Source organism: Apium graveolens, chromosome 5, assembly GCF_009905375.1.
Source record: "Apium graveolens cultivar Ventura chromosome 5, ASM990537v1, whole genome shotgun sequence".
NCBI lineage: Eukaryota > Viridiplantae > Streptophyta > Magnoliopsida > Apiales > Apiaceae > Apium > Apium graveolens.
In genome coordinates this window covers 315,794,671-315,813,685 of record NC_133651.1, presented here as the reverse complement: position 1 = coordinate 315,813,685, position 19,015 = coordinate 315,794,671, and the positions used below count along the sequence as shown (strand labels likewise).

The following is a 19,015-nucleotide window of genomic DNA, read 5'->3' as shown; positions in this document are numbered from 1 at the left end:
TCGACAAAACGGTAGGGGCAACAAAAAACATCAAAAAATCTGATATTCGTCCGAGATATCCGCATTCGTATCCGTATTCGAAATAAAACGAATATTATTCATATTCGAATTCAATAATTACGGATATAGATACGGATATAGGCAAGAGTCCATACTTGAAATGCTAGGCTTCACTCGCATCCTGCCGGTCAATAGGCCTATATATCTGGCCCAATTAAATGTGGTCTATATGTATGATGGGCTGGACTACCTTTACGTCAATCATTTTTGTTCACATTCAGACCCAGCAGCATGATATATATGTGTCATTACCAAATCCAAACTAAAAAATTATGTAACTGGAGGAGATAGATTGTGACCCCACAGATCCTCTACTGTCATTTTTGTCCAGTCACACTACCCCCAAACATCAAAATGCTGCTTTAATTTTCTTCACTATTTTCATATTACAACCAAGAAATTAAAAAAATATGTCAGTTGGAGCTTCGGTTCCTGGTGTTCTTCAATCTTCATTTTTGAGTTCAAAGCTATATGCTGCTACTCCCTCTTCATGTATCTCCTGCTACAATTTATCCAAAACAAGAACCAGACGGTTACCATGCATCAGAGCCATTGATCTTGATCAGAATACGGTTCTTCATTTTCCCCTCTGCCTTTTTTTTTGGTTTCTTGTTTTTACTATACCTTATTGCTCGCTCCGTCCCATCGAAATGTTTACGTGGCACGTATATTGAGACTTTTATAAAGCACAGATAATATTTTTTCAAATTTTTTTTATTCAAAATATTTTTTTAAAAAAATATTATGAAACTAGCATTGAAAAGCGTACTGAAAAGTAACGTAAACAATCCGGTGGAACGGAGGGAGCACGTATTATGCAATGTATTTGAATTATTTATATGATATTTTGGTTGCAGTTAGTTGCAATTTCAGTCGGGGTAGCTAGTGTTGCGGTTGGGATTGGAATTCCTGTTTTTTACGAATCTCAGATCGACAATTCTGTAAGCATTTCTATTTTACTTTCTTTTTTTATGTAGTTGAAGTTGAGAAATGTTATCTTGTTATATCATAGGCCTTTCATTAGATTAAAAGACGGAACTAACCTTACTCTGTAAATTTGAGCTTCAGCTCTTGCTCTTACGCTACATTACCATCAGGTTTTACTGGTTGTGCAAGGAGGATCTAGTAAGGGGCACGGGGGGAAATAAAATTTTACCATTTTTACCATTTTTTTTTTTAAATATATGAAAGTACCCCGAAAAATAGAAAATACAAGGGTGTATTCACAAAATATGGTCGGTGACCCCCCGGAATATAATTCCTGGATCCGCCCCGGAGGTGACTATGCTTTTACTTTAAGAAAACTTTTTCACTTATGATATTAACACACTTTTTTAAAGCTGAAATGAGGTTGCTTAAGCAAATCCCGGAGAGGCTCTTAAACATGAGGTTCTTGAACTATAATTTCTAGCTGGATTTTAAATGACTGTAAGATGGGAAACAGATAATATACAGGCTGCTGACCAATTCCATTATGTTGTTGAGTTGAATGCTAATTTATATATTCTGTGTTGCAGGCGAAAAGAGACAATACTCAACCATGCTTCCCCTGCACTGGCTCTGGTGCACGTAAGTTCCTACATCCTTAGAGCAAGTCTAATGTTAATGTTAAATGCAAATTCACTATAGTCATTGCTATGATATGGCACCATAAAGTGCTTTGTTATGATAATATGAAATTTGAAGCTTGCACTCCAATGCCCGTTGCAAATTACAGCCGACCAATTTCAAATTTAACTAACATGTTATCCAACTCGATTTTTATTTATTGTGGGGCACCTTGCACTCCGTCTCTTGTTGGTTAATGATACGCCAAGGATTGACTATAACCATCAAATGATTGGAAATTGGAATCAAATGTTGCTATAAATTGGACTTGCTCTTATACAAGTTATGCCACTGTTGTTGGAGGAATTTCGTAACAACACGAAATCGGAGGGTTGCTGGAATATTAGAGCGATTTGTGTGTAGTTGTGAGATTAGGGTTTATGAAAAAGAGGGGCTGGACTTGGGAGGTGTCTCGATTTGTCTCGTTGTATCGGATCCCTTTTGCCAAGATGCCTGCGTACCAATTTATATTGGATCAAGCCTACGCAGTTCTGTGAAATTTGGGCTTATCCCTAAGAGACTTTAGGGATAAGTTTCATTAATGTGGTAATTACCGATTTTATCTGATTTAATCTGAGCGTTGTGATATCTTCCTGATTTGAAGAATATCGTTGAGAGATATTTTCCGTTATTGATTTATTGAGATTGATTCTTTCCTCGTTTCGGAGAGAGGATAACTTGGGGCTTAAGCAATTAATTATTAGCTGTAATTAATAATTAACAAATTACGGAATTATTAAAAAGTATTTGTCATGCCAAAACGTGGCATAACAACTACCCCCCAGTTCTTCAGTGTAGCTTGCTGCAGTGGAGAACTAAATATTCTTCAATCGCTGAAACAACTAAAAATCGGAGTTTAGTAAATAACATAGAGCACCTTCGTGCTCAAAACAATTATGCGAATGCACGTGCGAGACCATGCAAGATCCGAAAAAGATACATATTTCCCTTGTTTGTGGTTGTGCGAGCACAAATTTATAAATCCATTGCGAACAATGATGTTAAGTTGGACCTTGACGTACACACTTCAAGATAGATATAACAGCCGATTGTAAAATTGTATTATTGAGGTGAACTGCTAGTATTATATGAATGTAACAAGATCAACAAACATGCCTTCAGCAAAAGATAAGGCGGAACTCCCGACCTTCAATCTCTTTCTGTACTTAAGATAAGGTGAGCTCGCACCTTGAATCTCTTTCCATACTTGAGATAAGGTGAGCTCATACCTTCAATCTTTCCGTTTGTAATCTTTCTGCCTATCTAGGCGTAAGGTGTCAACAATACAAGTTCACAATCGGTAGTGTATATCATTCCAAGTGGTTGTCTCAGCTACCAAAATAGCAATTCCCATTCACAAGTTTGAAAATATTTTTCGACATATATGTATTATCGCGACAGTATATGCAAAATATTTTAAACGCAATTCAAACATAATAAATATGCCAATTTAAAATTGTCACGATATTTATTTTTCCCAAAAATAATGCTCTTTCTTAAATATTTTCCCAAAATTATGCATCTCGCATATATAATTTATTTTTCCAAAAGATGCAGCTCGTACGATCTTCTAAAAATCCACAATTCTCTCAAATAAATATCTCGTACGATTTTTTCCCAAAATATGTGTGTCGTCCAAAATTAAGATGACGCAATAATTTTACAATCATAAAAATATGTGACTCGCACGAATTTTATCACTAAATATTTTTCTTATAAAAAATTAGAAGAAAAACATAATATCTATGCATTCATCACGTAATAATAAATTTGCAGAAATAAATCAGGAGAAGAAAAATCTTATCTTTATTTTCCGCTTCTAACAGGCTGTGAATTTCCGAGTGTCACCATTTTTCTATGGTGCGTTTCAGTGTTCCTCAAGTTGTTTGTCTTCTTTTTCCTGCTGACCCCACAATCTCAACATGACATGTTCATTCGTCATTCTTTTTACTCCATGGTTGCTTCCCTTTTTTTTATTTCTCCTTGTCCGCGCGTGTATATTACCTTAACATGTCCGTCCGCGTGTGACTACAAACGCCTGATCGTTGGGTTTTCTTAAATGCCACGGGTCGCTCCATGTTAAATATTATTTTTTTCGCCAAGTTTGCATGCCGCCGCTGGGTCTTGTTATTCATCATGAGACTGCCTTTGCTGCACCATATTGCACCGCCTGGACTCCGCTGAATTGTGTGTTATTGTACATCCATATAGGATATATCTGCCACGAGCCCCTTTTTTTTTTACCATCGGTAATTGACTATCGATCCCCCATTGTATGGATGAACCATAAACCCACGAGTTTTGTAATATTATTCGTCCTCCTCGAATAATAACCCCTCCTTCTAGCGCCAAATGTTGTTGGAGGAATTTCGTAACAACACGAAATCGGAGGGTTGCTGGAATATTAGAGCGATTTGTGTGTAGTTGTGAGATTAGGGTTTATGAAAAAGAGGGGCTGGACTTGGGAGGTGTCTCGATTTGTCTCGTTGTATCGGATCCCTTTTGCCAAGATGCCTGCGTACCAATTTATATTGGATCAAGCCTACGCAGTTCTGTGAAATTTGGGCTTATCCCTAAGAGACTTTAGGGATAAGTTTCATTAATGTGGTAATTACCGATTTTATCTGATTTAATCTGAGCGTTGTGATATCTTCCTGATTTGAAGAATATCGTTGAGAGATATTTTCCGTTATTGATTTATTGAGATTGATTCTTTCCTCGTTTCGGAGAGAGGATAACTTGGGGCTTAAGCAATTAATTATTAGCTGTAATTAATAATTAACAAATTACGGAATTATTAAAAAGTATTTGTCATGCCAAAACGTGGCATAACAGCCACCATTAGGGAGCCTTCTTCTAGCGACAATTTAAACAACCCTAAACTGTTTCTTCCCATAATATCTTCTTATTGTAGCAGAGATTATGGTGTTGATTTTTAAAGATCAAGTCCAATGCAATTTCAAACATGGTTGCAATGCTATAATTTAGAACCACATGCAAAAAATCAAAACTCCAAAATAATTACATATTTGGATGCAAATATGCACAAATGTTTAGTTGGTTCCAAATTATCAACCAAGGATGGATATATGCATCCTAACTACATCATCATTCGCCACAGTCCACACATAAAATGCAAGTTGAGGTAGCTTAAATAAAAGTGAGGACAACTAGCATTAGAGTGCAAAGTTCTACATTAGCACAACAAGACACTTTTCGGTTACATATTATAGCAATTGTTGTAGCTATTTTGCATGTTCTTAGCCTTCTAATTGTTCCCTTAGAAGTCAATTGCAATCATTTCTTTTTTTACAAGAAAAGAAGTCGATCATCATCCATATGCAAAGATGCATAATTAGTTGATGGTATACATTTGTGAAGTCTTGGACTCTTGATAATGACCTATTTGGCTAAGAAGACAGCATTAGTAACATGTCACAATGGGGAGGCCACAAATTACAAAGCATTCCCGCATATAATCATACAGTAAGCTATAGCCAGAGATGGGGAGGGATTTCTATATATTACCAAACACAAATTTTATACAGCCATTCTAAACTTGCCACTGCTGCATCTGCATTTGCTTCTCTAAAATTGAGCACTAGGAGAACTCAATCAACCAATATATTGATGCGGAAGGTCCCCTATGAATTGCTCTCACTTTACAAGATGATTAAGCTCGGCTGGTTTTGCCCATAGCGGTCCAAGAAATATTGATCAGTAATGTGGGGAGAAAGTTCCAGCCAGCTTGAATTCATGGCGGACCATCAAAGTTTTGTAACTATTTTTCATCAGCCAAAACCCACTTCAAAGCATTTATGATGTCAGCAATCTATGATATTTTAGGTTCTGAAATTTCCCGTTTGCTTCATTGATATATGATTTGCATTGTATATTATGGTATATATATTTGTATTAAGCTCTTTCCAAAGCTGCATGTGGGCTGCTACAACCCGGGAAGATTTGTACTCTCACGATATCAATTTATGTACAGAGAAATGCAGATTTTGCATGGGAGCTGGCACTGTAACTGTAGAGCTAGGTGGGGATGAGAAAGAAGTCTCAAATTGCATCAACTGTGATGGTGCTGGCTCTTTAACATGCACCACATGTCAAGGATCTGGTATTCAACCTCGATATCTTGACCGCAGGTATGATAGCTAGAGATCATGCGAGCAATTTGAATAAGGATACTCACTCAGTATAATCTACTTGCTCAATCGAACATAACAACTCAGTACTGACAATGACCATGGAGTAGGGAACATACAACTTACTATGATAAAATGTAATGCATTATACTTGAAGTTTGCTATACGAGTAATTGTGGATTATCTGCAAAAATGTGTCTGCAGGGGTCTCAAGTCTTTTGATATACTAATGTGTGTGTGTGTGTTTGTTTCTGTTGTGCAGAGAATTCAAAGACGATGATTAAACTGCTTGAAGTGGCAGCTTTGCGGATTATCTAATCAACACATTTGTATAAGAGCCGAGAGGAGGAACCAGTACTGTAAACAATTTCACTCTTAATTATTTTTTCCTTCTTTTGGTCAGGGTTCAGAAATCATTTTCTTCTCCTCTACTTTTGTATAATATTAAGTGATTCAATACTCTTCCTAATCTTATATATGAAATACTTGTTTACATTCTCTGTTTCTATAAGAATCTTATAGTCTGTATGGGATCTGTAAATATGTATGACCAGATTAAGCAGAGCAGCAGATTCCGATTTGTCACATCATCTTCGTAACTTCCCAGGGGTAGAATGATTAAATGATATTTCAACATATAGTTTCTAATTTCACAATTAAACTGGAATAAAATGAAGCTGGATAAAGTGAACAACGTTTTCCAAAGAAATCCTACAAAAAAATGTGCATACTAAAAGCAGATAGTTCTAAGCCATTTACTGTTAAATTGGCTTGAAATCAAGGTGGCTATTGAACTTTACTTGAAAAAATCCTGCAAAACAATCTGTGCACTAAAAACAGACAAAAGAAAACTAAGTCTGAAAGATCCTAATAGGTACTAGAAGTCAAAATCTTCCAACTAGATGAAATTTCCACACTTCCCTCGCAACCATGTCCACTTTACGTTGTTTCCCTTAAGAGAAATGAACATCTCCCTAAGATTGGGGTCCTCAAATAGGTCCAGAGCAGCATAATATAGCCAGTCATCAACACCTTCTATCTCATCCAAGGATTTGATGCATGCTGAAATAGTAAACCTCTCATCTCTATGAGGTGTTGTGGCCATATTCGATTTCAAAGCAGCAACCATCTCTAACATGCCTTCTGCCATTGCATTATGTAGCTCTTGATCCTTATTGTTGTCACCTACATGAGCCCCTTCATCTGCTGCTCGCTTTCTCTTTCTCTCGGCATTTCTTTTGCTCAAATTATTAGCTGAAGAAGTGTTCCCTTGTGTAGGTTTTGAAGAGGTTGGAGTTTTCATAGCTAGATTTTCATTTTCCAAGCATGAAATTAAGCCCGTAGGATTTGACTTGTCCAGCTCCTCATAATGACTTGATTGAGCATATTTGCCATCAGCTCCCAAGTCCGCAAATATGGTGCATAGTTGCTCAAGGATCGGACAATCTTTGATCTTGGTTGAGTCAGGCTTAAGTTGTACCTGTAATGTTAAAGTGAGCAGACATGTGAGGTCAAGTGCATCTAGAAATAAATTCAATCAAAAAAATTCAGAAATGTACCCCCATATCCCATAGATCAATGGCGGTGTAACATGAATCATCCAGAGCAAAATCGTTTTGATCAAATGAAGACTTCAGATTGTAGTAACGTGTTCGTAGAACATCTAGGTGCTTCCTCAGTTGGTTGTTATTAAAGCTAAGGTCAGTCTGTCTGTTGAATTCATCACGTATGTGATTCCAAGTTTTCTTATCGAAAACATTGTTCTTTCTGTTCCCCAAATGAATCTGCTCAACAACAAGGTCAGCAAAAATTTTGTCAAGGGATGCTGTCCACCTTGTTCTTAACCTTTCTTGTTTAGGTGGTTGTTCAACTACTTCGTATTCCATCTGCAGATACATCACTAAGATTTATATGCAGGCCATTTAATATGATAACATAAATGAGAGTCATCTCATAACTCTCCCTCACCCCCACCCAAATACAAAAATAAATAAATAATAATAAAAAAATTGAGCAGCTAAGTAGCTTGTGCCGAGTGTTCTTAAAAGCAGCGTTCATAGATTACAAAGAAAAATAAATTAGACAAATCTTCGGGAGTTGGGCTCATATTGGAATATTGGTAATATTCATTCCTACAAATATCTCCTGCATCACACAAGAAAAATGCTGGACAGACTTGTTAACAAATATCTATGCAAGTATTTAACAAATATCTACACAAGTATTTAACAAATATCTAAGCATTTACTAATTATGCAAAATATTCAACAAAAGTATCACATATAAATGAACCGAAGTTCAGTTCTATGTTAATATGTGCTTCCTGACGACCCTAAATCCTAATACAAGTATTCAACTAAATAAACAAAAAGTTTTTAAAAGGAGAATACACTAGAGTGACCATAAAGAAGTGGAATATGTGCCACTCATCAGCATTTCACATGATTTTGGAAAATACTAGTGAAGTTGGATGGGGTCTAGGGTTAAGAACCTACAAACTCTTCCAGGGATAAATCTCACAAATGGGTACATAGTAAGAATTTAAACTCCAATCCACTTAAAAAAGAATATTAACATTTCTATTGTAGGATATAGATTTGTAATAGACATCACTACCATATTTACCTGAAGTAATGTATATCCATCAGGAAATTATAAAAAACCCACAAATAGAACACAACCATGAACTAAAAACAACTCAAATCTGATTACGATATATAACGATGACAACTTCACATGTATGTTCGAGAGTTAAAGTAGAAACCTAACTTATGTAGGATATAGATTTGTAGTATACATTACTACCATAATTACCTGAAGTAATATATATCCATCAGGAAATTGATAACAAAAAACCACAAAAACCACAAATAGAACACAAAGCATGAATATGAAAAAAAAACTCAAATCTGATTACAATATATATTATTATGACATCTTACCATGTATGTTGGATACTTGAGGTAGAAACTTAACTTTAGAGGTATCATAAGTCCTAGTGAGAGAACACCACCCTCCTCCCCTCTAAGGCTCTAACTAATAGGCCATGCATTTGAATTCTTACTCTTCCCTTGTGTTTATTTAAAATCTTAAGCATTAAAAGATATGTAACATACCACATCAAAACGTAACTTTTATAATATGAAAATAATCATAATAACTATCTAGATTCATAGTAGACAATATACCATTATTATCTAAACTTGCAGATGAAATAGAACATTTCTCTTGCTCCGGATCAGTTCCTCTAATAAAAATCAAAATAATGCTATTTTCCTCTTCATACAAGAGTTCTAAAACTTACAGATAAAACTTAATTTCATACTCGATGATATTTGTAACATTATACACAAAGAGGAAATTATATAAATATAAATATACATATTGCCGCCTCTAAGATACCCAACCTACTAAAGGATCTAAGATACCCAACCTACTAAAGGATCTAGATTACTAATTTGGGAACTATAATATGGATCTAATGCACCTGTGCAAACTAAAAAGTTGGAGGGGTATGCATCTTATAACTACTATATTTGTTAATGATCATGCCAGTTTGGAAAAATAATTACTTAAATCATTCTATTCCTTGAAAGCAGATTTTGCACGATTCCTTGGGGACCTGAACCCATTCCATCCAGATCTACAATACATATACTACTTGGGCTTTCAACTTTTCATAGGTTCTAACTTTTTGTCATATTGAATTTGTTCTGTATAATATATATACGACAAATATAAAATCAACGCCTCCATTAGTGTAAGTAACAGGAGACAAATTTGAGCTAGTTGAGAAAATAAATGATTTGACCCATTACAGAATAGACTATTGTTAAATTTTATAAATAAATGATAAAAAGTAAACTAAAAAGTATTCTAAAACAAAACTATTTTATTATCAGATTCCATACATCTAAAATACACTTGTAAGCCTCTTTATATAGGCCATACATCTAACAAATACACCTTAAAAATAGTTAACCCTAACCACTAAAATGAAAAATCTGATCTATAATTCAAAAACTACATTATCTAATAAATATTCAAAAACTACTTCTAATTCAAATAAATTTGAATTATTACTTCCAACACTCACTCTTAATTCAAAATTTTAAATTTTTAAAAATTTGTTTGACCAGTGATGTAATTCCATCACCACCACCATTGTTGTACACTTCTCTCCCCAATTTCTTCAAGGAGCACTTGTCTCCCTATTTTATAAAATTAAAAGAAACGTAAACCGGAACAAAAACTATTTTTATAATCTGATTCCATACATCTAAAATACACCCGTAAGCCTCTTTATATAGGCAATACATCTAACAAATACACCTTAAAAATAGTTAACCATAACCACTAAAATATAATCTACAATTCAAAAATTACATTATCTAATAAATATTCAAAAACTACTTCTAACAATCTAATCAAAATAAATTCAAAAAAAACTATTCAAATAATTTTGAATTATTATTTCCAACACCTATAAAGGCTCTGCTTTAATTTTGGCCTGAAATTTTGTTTATAATTTTTAACACTAATGGTTACTTAAACTAGAAAAGTGTGTATCATCATTAACCATGTTTTAAAAATATATATTTAATTATTTTTAAAAATAAATGGTACGTGTATGTTTTTAATTAATTATCTGTTTATTAAATAAAGAGCGGGTGAATTTAAAATAAGATAGAAAAGATAATTAATCAAAAAAATATAAGAAATGACAGATGAGACAAATAAGTATTTTTTTCCTTTATATATAATCCAAGAGGGCGGGGTTTAATTCCCCACTTTAACAATAAAATAAAGTAAGAACTGGGTCTTAGGGTTACCTGTTATATACTTATATTCTTCTGATGCACACACTTCTTTTCACTCCCCTTTCACTCCCGAGGTGGGGTTCACTTCCCCACTTCAACAAGAAAAGGGTGAGGACTGGTGTCCTTTAGGGTGCCTGTTATATTCTGATGCACGCACTTCTTAAGAGGGTAGTAGCTTGTGGTGTTGATAGTATTGACGTTAGGGCTCCGTGAGTTGACTCATGATGTCTGTACCCAAGCTAGAGATGATGGTTTAAATAGACTCTTAAAAGATTTGTACCAAAGGCTATATAAGTAGCCGAACCTAGTGACAAGACTCCTCCCTCCCCTCTAAGCCTCTCACCGTTATATCATTAAGGGTTTGAATCCTTACTTATACTTATCAACTTAAGCATTAAAAATATGCAACATACAAAACAAAAAGTAATTTTTTTTTGAAAGAAAATAGTCCTCAAAACTATTAGGACTCGTAATATTACCATAATTATCTAAAACTTTTTTTTTGTCAGGAAAAAATTTCCATTGATTTAAATATCAAGATTACAAACCGGAGGGATAGAGTAGCCAATCCGGAGAAACAGAGTTTCTTTCATTCATTAAAAGTATATCATCTAACCGAAGAATAAGCAAGTACTCCCGGATATTTAGATAACATCACCTTTAAATGTCTGAAAAGATAACCCACAAAAGGCCTCGTTAAAACCCCACAACAGTAAAACCCTATGGGAAAAAATCATATATATTTGTATGCATCAATTCCTTGTGTATATTTTAAAATACTGGGCAGAAAACAAATAGCCTTTGACTTGTGCTGTTGCCTTTTAGTTTTACAAAAGTTTTGAACATGCGTGAGTCTTAATTTTGAAAATAAATAAAAATACAGTCCGTTCATCTTTCACTTTTGTAAAATATGCAGTTTCGGTAATATCTCACTGTGACAACTGATGTGGCACAAAATCTAATTAGTTATGGACTGTATGCACTATATTAAAATAATTAGAATGAGAGGTCGTGTTCTTGCATAAATGAAAGACCAATAACACCTCAAAACATTTGCTTATTATATGCAGACTGCAAAGTCATTGTATATCACAAAGTCAAGTTAAAAAATACTGATAATTTCAACATATAGCTAAAAAAATAATCAGTTCTGATTTATATATCCCAAAGACCCGATACAATATTTATATTAACAGAAATCAATTCCGATTTGAATTAAATGATAATTATGTAGTAGCAAAAACTTACTTTGTTTAAAAAAAAGACTCGATATCTAGAGTTGTAGAAGTCGACAAGATTGCTACAATTACAACCATCATGGATGATCTAAACCTACCACAAATAGACCTAGCTGACCTCTTGTATCATTTAAGGCTAGAGCAGCAAAGGTCCTTATGAAGTGTGGGTTTGAGATGAGGCGTGTGCTGCATTTAATTCTCAAAGAGGGACGCAAATAGTTAAATTTGGTCTAGTATATTATATATGCATATAAACAAAAAAAAAGTCTACTCACTAAAAAATCAAATGAAGCCTAATAAAAAGTGGAAAGAGTATTATAACTTATAAGAAAGATTGGACGCATTAAATTAGGAAATTATGTAGCTTTACGCATAATTTTACTTCTGACAATATACCAAACAACAGGAAATATTATACTAAATAAAATGGACAAGGTGCACATATGCCTTACTAATTTATCGTAATTAATAATTTCCAATGCAAATTTTATTCTTGTGTGTTTATTGGATTAATCATCATTAAAAACTTTAAGGGTTATTATTACGTAAATGTAAAAAATATTCAAAACGAATTGAAACCTAATTCCCTTATAATCAACATAGCATGATTAACTTTAGATCAATATAACATTCATATAAAAGGAGCGATCCATATAATTAAATAAGCAAATCACGTAATAGGAAGAATAACAAAGAAAAAAGACATACGAAGCAGAACGGTTGAACAAGTTAAAAGTTATTCCAACGAGCGGAGGATTCTGAAAATCTGGCCACAACTTTTTAATGTAAAATAGGCCAAACTTAGCTTCACTCTCTAGTGACGTGCACCTGATTTCACTAGTCTCTCTGAGGCGCACACCAATCAGATTGCCTCGGGTTTCGGACAAGCAAGACAAGGTTAATGTGCCTCGACTACATATCTAAACTAACACATCATTCTCAACCTCCTCGTCTACAAAATGATTATCGAATTACAAAATGATTATCAAAATTGTTGCATTACTAATTCCATTATTTATCATATTCTACGTAACAATAATCGCAAAGACACCGTAAAGTAAGAACTGATAGCTTCTCAGACATCAAAATAAAATACAGGCGCGCACATATCACAAGTTAAAATCGCACACAAGGAGGAGATATAAATAAATATGTATGCATAAATAAAAATCGCAAAGATATATAAAGATATAATAAAAAAAAGAGAGAGATTGCGATAAGAGAATGAAAAAAAAAGAGACTGAAAAGAGGAACTGACCGGAATTGGAGATCGGGTCGCCGGAGCTCCGGAGACGATACAAGTGAATATGAGCACAACGAGAACTCAATTAGTTAAGCAATTCGAAAAAAGAAAGGGGAAACAAATGGGCTGGCCTCAAATTATTGGATTGGTCCAATCAGGCCTGATTTGGTTTCGGCCCTAAATCCAACTAGACAAGCGTGTACTTTCTTTTTGGATAAGGAATCTATACTTACTATATATATTATAATAGCCGGAATAGAGATAATTTGGTTTAACGGTAAACTACTAAATTATTAAACTACTAATAAATATAGTATATTTATCCTACTAAATTACGAATACAACTTATCCTATTATTAAAAGATATAAATAATACTGTTACATATCTGCTAAACTACTAGAAATAGTTTATTTATTCTACTAAATTGCGACCACATGTTATTCTATTATTTTTATTATAAATTTATAATCATTATATATTTATATAAATATTTTAAAAATATAATATAACTTGATAAATAAAAACAAAAAATATTATTAATAAATAAAAATTTAAAATATTAATGAAAACCCGTGCATCGCATGGGATTTATGCTAGTATATTATAATATCCGGAATAGAGATGATTTGGTTCAACAGTTTGGTTTAACGATACGATAATTCCCTAATTTTGATTATTAGAAAAATAGATAAATAGTGTTATATATCTAATAAACTACTAAATTATTAAACTACTACTAAATATAGTATACTTATCCTACTAAACTACGAATACAACTTATCATATTATTAAAAAATATAAATAATAGTGTTACATATTGTTAAACTACTAGAAATAGTCTATTTATTCTACTAAATTACGACCACATGTTATTCTATTATTTTTATTACAAATTGATAATCATTATATATTTATATAAATATTTTAAAAATATAATATAACTTGATAAATAAAAATTTAAAATATTAATGAAAACTCGTGCATCGCACGGGATTTATGCTAGTTTAAGATAAAGATAAGAAATGAGTTTAATAAATCTAAGATATAATGTTATAAACATTTAGTATTAGTTCTTTTTTTAGTATATTCAAGAATTGTGATTTAAAAAAAAAGTAGAACAATAATATGAGATATAAACATTCTAATTGGCAAATTTTGGTAAAAAATATTTGTATGAAGTATTTATTTGTATGAAAAATTCGGAATTCAGACCCGTTAATATTTTATTAAAATAATGTAAGAAATAAATAATTTTGATAAGGAACTAGAGATCGGGCCAGGTTTTTGTCCGGATCGGACTTAAATCTGGAATTTTATAAAAAATATGTGATCTGTTAAGGATTGCGGGTCGGATCGGAACATGGCTTTTTTCGTAGGGCTGCACAGAATTCCGGTATGAATTATTTATAATTGAAAAAATCCGGTCTTCAGTCCAGTCCGGTCCAAGACCTGAAAAAATCCGGTTCAGATCTGAATGGACCTTAATTCATATATATAATTGTTTTACCTTTAGTTTATGTCTTATAAGATCATATATAAATATTAAATATTCACCCATATCATATTTATTGATCCAAATTAATAGATAATAAATTCATATAATAAAATAGATCAATACTACACTTTAAATTACTAAATTTCGTACTACATGTAATAAAATATTGATATTTATACTCTTAAAATTTTATATTTACTTTTAAAATAATAAAATATTTACTTACTTTTAAATTTTTATTGACGTACCAAGTAACAAAATTTTTAATGTATATAAATTTGGGAAAAAAAATTAAAAAAAATTATATAAATAATTTTTTTATATAAATATTAATTAAACCGGTCCAAACCGGTCCGGTCCCGGTCCAATCCGGGTTTTTCCGGTCCGGTCCGGTCTCAAGACCGGATAGAGCCGGTCCGGTACTCGGTCCTTAATTCTAAAAAAAAAAAACCCGTCTTCGGTGCAGTCTTGGTCGGTCCAGTCCGGTTTTTTATCTTTGTGCAGTCCTATTTTTTCGAATCAAATTAAGTTAACTTATAGATATCATATGATATGATGCTGGGCGGGGTATCAAATGAAGTCCAGTTTCCGTATGGTTTTAAGTTGACTGCATTATTGCTTTCATGGAGCATAATGGAGTGCTCTGCTGAAGGTGAAACTATGGATATTCTGGCGCCTTTATCATCATGTAAGCTTACATATTATTCTGACATAACATAACTTTGATGAACGGCATTGAGATTAACATATACCACGTCTAAATTATGATTCAACATGCCCTGTTTCTCAAAGTAAATCCCTGAATTTACATTGTTCTATTGAGTCTGAAGTCTGAAACAGTAGGCTTCTGCTAACTGCTCTACACTTCTACTATTAGCATACTGAAATGCCACAAACCTGCATATTAAAACCTATTCTGAAGTGGGTAACATTCAACTTCAAGAGCTACATCCAGCAGAAGAAATAGTAATAATCTATCTGAATGATACCTTTTCTGTTATACCCTTTCTTCTAGTTGATATATAACGGAAAGCAACTGCAGTGCATTCTTACCTGCTCCTTTCTCGCGCTCACACACACAAAGCATCTCTGTATGAGGTTTTGATGCTTCTGGAACATTGCTAGTTGATATATAAACGCACAATGATTGTAGTAATTTGAGATATCATATTTTAGAAAACATCAAGTATGTGAGAAATAATACAGAGAGAGCGTAAAGGACTAAACATTCAATTTGCATCAAAACCAACTTCTAAAATAAAAGAACAGCTTCTGAGTACAATCTTGATTCAAACAAACCGTATATTACAGGCAAAACTGGTAATCTCCGCGACTTACAATCAACAAACAATTCAGGTTCACATCCAAGCGAACGTAAACAAAAATATTAGACAAGTCATAACCATCTGAAATTAGAAGCTATAGTATCCTGTTTAATGGCCAGAGCAGCTTCTGATATATACATAAACAGGGAAATTATGTGATCCACATGATAGGTAACCCGCAGCGAGTTTAAAAGAACTGTGGTTGAATCCATTGTTGTCTTCATGCATTTTATAGTGCTATATATCCTTCATTAAAATTTATCTGATCAATCTATTACTGTTGTCATTAACGAGCAATATCTGGCTTTGTTGTGTAGCCTAATTGCTGCTCCATTTCCCAACTTAGCTTTGATGCCGCCCCATTGTGTTCCGGAACATAATCCTTGTTATAAAAAGTATAAAGAAAATATAAACATAAGCCAATTAAGAAAATGGGAAATCAAGAATGTAAACTGATTGTATAGATTTGTACCTCAAGCTTGGACAACAGTTCGAAGGCAGTAGGGGCAGAAATAATAATTTGACGGGCAGAGGGCGCTATGAAACCTTCATCAACTGCCTTGTCTATGAAACTTAATAGTGAGTTGTAATATCCTTCTACATTCAGTAGCCCTACCTATTAGTACAAATAAGATCACATACTTAGAAAATAAAACATGTATTTTACTATGTACATTAAATAATCATAGATACGGTTAAAAATATCCGTTAAACAGATACTATCCATCAAGTGCCTCTACTAACACCTTCAGGTTTTAGAAGAATCAGTCATCTAGGATGATATTACATTTCAGATATAGGAGATCTCTCAAATTTCGACCAATGTTCCCAAAATGTAAATTCTTTATTCATCTATTGCTACTAAGTACTTTCCTGAGATTTATTCAGTGGCTTTTACTAACAGCATAGGTTTTAATTAGAAGAAAGTGATCATCTTAAGGAAACGATGAATGAGGGTATACCGGCTTATTATGAATTCCCAGCTGAGCCCAAGTGATTACTTCAAGGAGTTCTTCCAAGGTTCCATACCCGCCTAAATATTACATAAGAAGATGTATAACCCCTTAAGGTACCTCGATACTGATATAAAAGAGGAATAATGGTGGTTTAGGAGTAAACAAAGGATTACCAGGCAAAGCAATGAAAGCATCAGCTTGTCGTGCCATTTCGGCTTTCCTTTGGTGCATACCAGCCACAGGTCTTACTTCTCCAACAGTCACCCCAGTAATCTAGAATATTAGCAAACAAATCCATTATCAAATATAGTCCTCATGTCACTTCACTTATTCTATAAACACTACAAGCACAGGGGTTCTACTTCTACAACATGATTGTAATAAAGCTTATCATATCATTATGTCTCGTCTATTTTAAGAAAAAAATAAGTTCATGAACACAACAATAATGTTTAGGGAAGAAAAGTAAAAAAGAACAAGAACTGTGAAGTTGAATTATATCTATTTACCTCTCTAGGCATGAGGGTTTTGGGAATTATCCTACAAAAAAAAAAAAAAAATAAGCAAGAGGATAAGCGAAAATTATAGAATTTGAATTTGACGTGTTAATGAGAGGGGGGGGGGGCTAGAAATTAGGAAGAAATAGAAAGTGACCCCAACACATGGCGACCACCGTCATGAACAGCTTGAGAGACAAGTCCCATCAGCCCAATGCTACCTCCTCCATACACCAAGTCGATATTTCTCTCTACCTGCACCCACTCATTTTTGTAAACACATACATATTTAACAAACCTCGTGTTTCCGACAGTGTTAGAATACAATATAAGATCATCGCCCTTTCCTAACACCATCATGACATAATAATTTGTGCATTTATATTTTTTGGGGAAAAATTCGAGATTAGAAAGACAACAAACTGTTTCATCTTCCGGCGGTACAAGGTATATACCTCATCCAAATGTTCACCTAATAAGATGGATTGGTTCAAAAACCAGTCTGGATCTAGCTAATGAAGCTCTGTTCGATATGCGGCTAGTTAGTGGCACCTTTGTTTAAATTTAATGTTCATTGGGTTATCTTGACATGTAACTGTAAGTTGAATAAAAACTACTCAGGCCTGTTAAAAGTTTCCCTTTTGACTTTTTGTATGGTTCACGGTAAGCGATTGACTACTAATTTACTAATTTACGTCTAATCTATAATATCAAACATAGTTATGAGTGATTTTGTTGGATTCATATTTATGAGTACTTTTAATATAATGAAGTTTTTATATTTAATACTTATATGAAACTAAAAATATTAACAATTAAAAAAGTTTATATTGACAAACGTGTCCAACAAAAATAGGAAACGTTTTTAGGACGGAGGGAGCAGTAACTAATACATCCTACAGTATCATTTCGCATTACTCTGACCGATTGCAGTACGTACTTTGGAATATTCTCAGTTCTTCTTTTGGACCACCTATTCGTATCATCTAATCTACTATTTTCACACCCCCTCCTCAAAATATATAATATTAAGTATTATTTCACCGTTAAAAACGAAAATGATATTTAGAATCAGCAGGGTCGTTGTAGTACTTAAAACATAGGGGATTACTAACTAGTAGTATATAATTAATGATCCAATTAAGTGGCGGGTCGAGATTTTAGGAGAACGGTTAACTTATAAGTAGGGGGGTACGTACCAGTTGGTTGGCCAGCTGAATGGCAGAAAGTTGGTAGCTAGGATTGTTGCCGGGACTGCTGCCGCAGAAAACACAGATACGCCGGAATCTTGATTTTACGCCGGGAGCATGTACGCGATATTGCTGCTGCTGCTTCTTGTTGTCCATGTATTGTAGATAGGGTACTACTTGATTGTTTGTATACTCTAGTTTGTTTATGATATTGAATTATGGTTTCATGTTCATAACTGTTAAGAGGGAAGGGCTCACAAACATATGGGAGGGAACGTTAAAGAGTGTATGACTGGTACTCCTATTTTATATTATTCCATTATTTATTTATTATTACTCCCTCCGTTCCGGTGGATGTTTACGTTCATTATTTGTACGTATTTCGAGATTTTTATAAATTATATTTTTATAATATTTTTTTTTTAAAAAAA

At 33.5% G+C, this 19,015-nt stretch overlaps 3 protein-coding genes across 4 annotated transcripts; 1 reads left to right on the top strand and 2 right to left on the bottom strand.

Moving 5' to 3' along the window:
- Nucleotides 1–362: 362 nt before the first annotated feature.
- LOC141659513 (protein SPA, chloroplastic) lies at nt 363–6,314 on the top strand. Its single transcript, XM_074466416.1, has 5 exons — nt 363–632; nt 918–1,001; nt 1,578–1,629; nt 5,663–5,819; nt 6,082–6,314. The coding sequence occupies exons 1-5, from the start codon at nt 471–473 to the stop codon at nt 6,101–6,103; spliced, it is 477 nt and encodes a 158-aa protein (XP_074322517.1). The 5' UTR covers nt 363–470; the 3' UTR covers nt 6,104–6,314.
- A 146-nt stretch (nt 6,315–6,460) lies between these two features.
- On the bottom strand, nt 6,461–13,252 carry LOC141659512 (L10-interacting MYB domain-containing protein-like). Of its 2 annotated transcripts, none has more exons than XM_074466413.1 (3): nt 13,136–13,252; nt 7,379–7,705; nt 6,461–7,299 (listed from the first exon to the last, which is right to left on the bottom strand). In XM_074466413.1, exons 2-3 carry the CDS (start codon nt 7,703–7,705, stop codon nt 6,718–6,720), a joined length of 909 nt encoding a protein of 302 aa, XP_074322514.1. In that variant the 5' UTR covers nt 13,136–13,252; the 3' UTR covers nt 6,461–6,717. The 2 variants fall into 2 exon arrangements, with proteins under 2 accessions (XP_074322514.1, XP_074322515.1); XM_074466414.1 differs by lacking the exon at nt 13,136–13,252 and adding an exon at nt 10,652–11,025.
- A 2,511-nt stretch (nt 13,253–15,763) lies between these two features.
- On the bottom strand, nt 15,764–18,877 carry LOC141659511 (cytokinin riboside 5'-monophosphate phosphoribohydrolase LOG1-like). The gene is made up of 7 exons (XM_074466412.1): nt 18,594–18,877; nt 17,552–17,649; nt 17,407–17,437; nt 17,071–17,170; nt 16,904–16,974; nt 16,414–16,557; nt 15,764–16,323 (listed from the first exon to the last, which is right to left on the bottom strand). Exons 1-7 carry the CDS (start codon nt 18,738–18,740, stop codon nt 16,228–16,230), a joined length of 687 nt encoding a protein of 228 aa, XP_074322513.1. The 5' UTR covers nt 18,741–18,877; the 3' UTR covers nt 15,764–16,227.
- Nucleotides 18,878–19,015: the final 138 nt, after the last annotated feature.

What these genes read in the sequence shown, in the direction of transcription:
- LOC141659513 (XM_074466416.1), top strand. Translation starts at nt 471, where the DNA reads ATGTCAGTTGGAGCTTCGGTTCCTGGTGTTCTTCAATCTTCATTTTTG. An exon ending in TTGATCTTGATCAGAATACG is followed by an intron (nt 633 to 917) that starts GTTCTTCATTTT and finishes TTTTGGTTGCAG; the next exon opens with TTAGTTGCAATTTCAGTCGG. An exon ending in AATCTCAGATCGACAATTCT is followed by an intron (nt 1,002 to 1,577) that starts GTAAGCATTTCT and finishes TCTGTGTTGCAG; the next exon opens with GCGAAAAGAGACAATACTCA.
- LOC141659512 (XM_074466413.1), bottom strand. Translation starts at nt 7,705, where the DNA reads ATGGAATACGAAGTAGTTGAACAACCACCTAAACAAGAAAGGTTAAGA. An exon ending in TTGATCTATGGGATATGGGG is followed by an intron (nt 7,300 to 7,378) that starts GTACATTTCTGA and finishes TTAACATTACAG; the next exon opens with GTACAACTTAAGCCTGACTC.
- LOC141659511 (XM_074466412.1), bottom strand. Translation starts at nt 18,740, where the DNA reads ATGGACAACAAGAAGCAGCAGCAGCAATATCGCGTACATGCTCCCGGC. An exon ending in GGTGGTCGCCATGTGTTGGG is followed by an intron (nt 17,438 to 17,551) that starts GTCACTTTCTAT and finishes TTTTTTTTGTAG; the next exon opens with GATAATTCCCAAAACCCTCA. An exon ending in AAACCCTCATGCCTAGAGAG is followed by an intron (nt 17,171 to 17,406) that starts GTAAATAGATAT and finishes CTAATATTCTAG; the next exon opens with ATTACTGGGGTGACTGTTGG.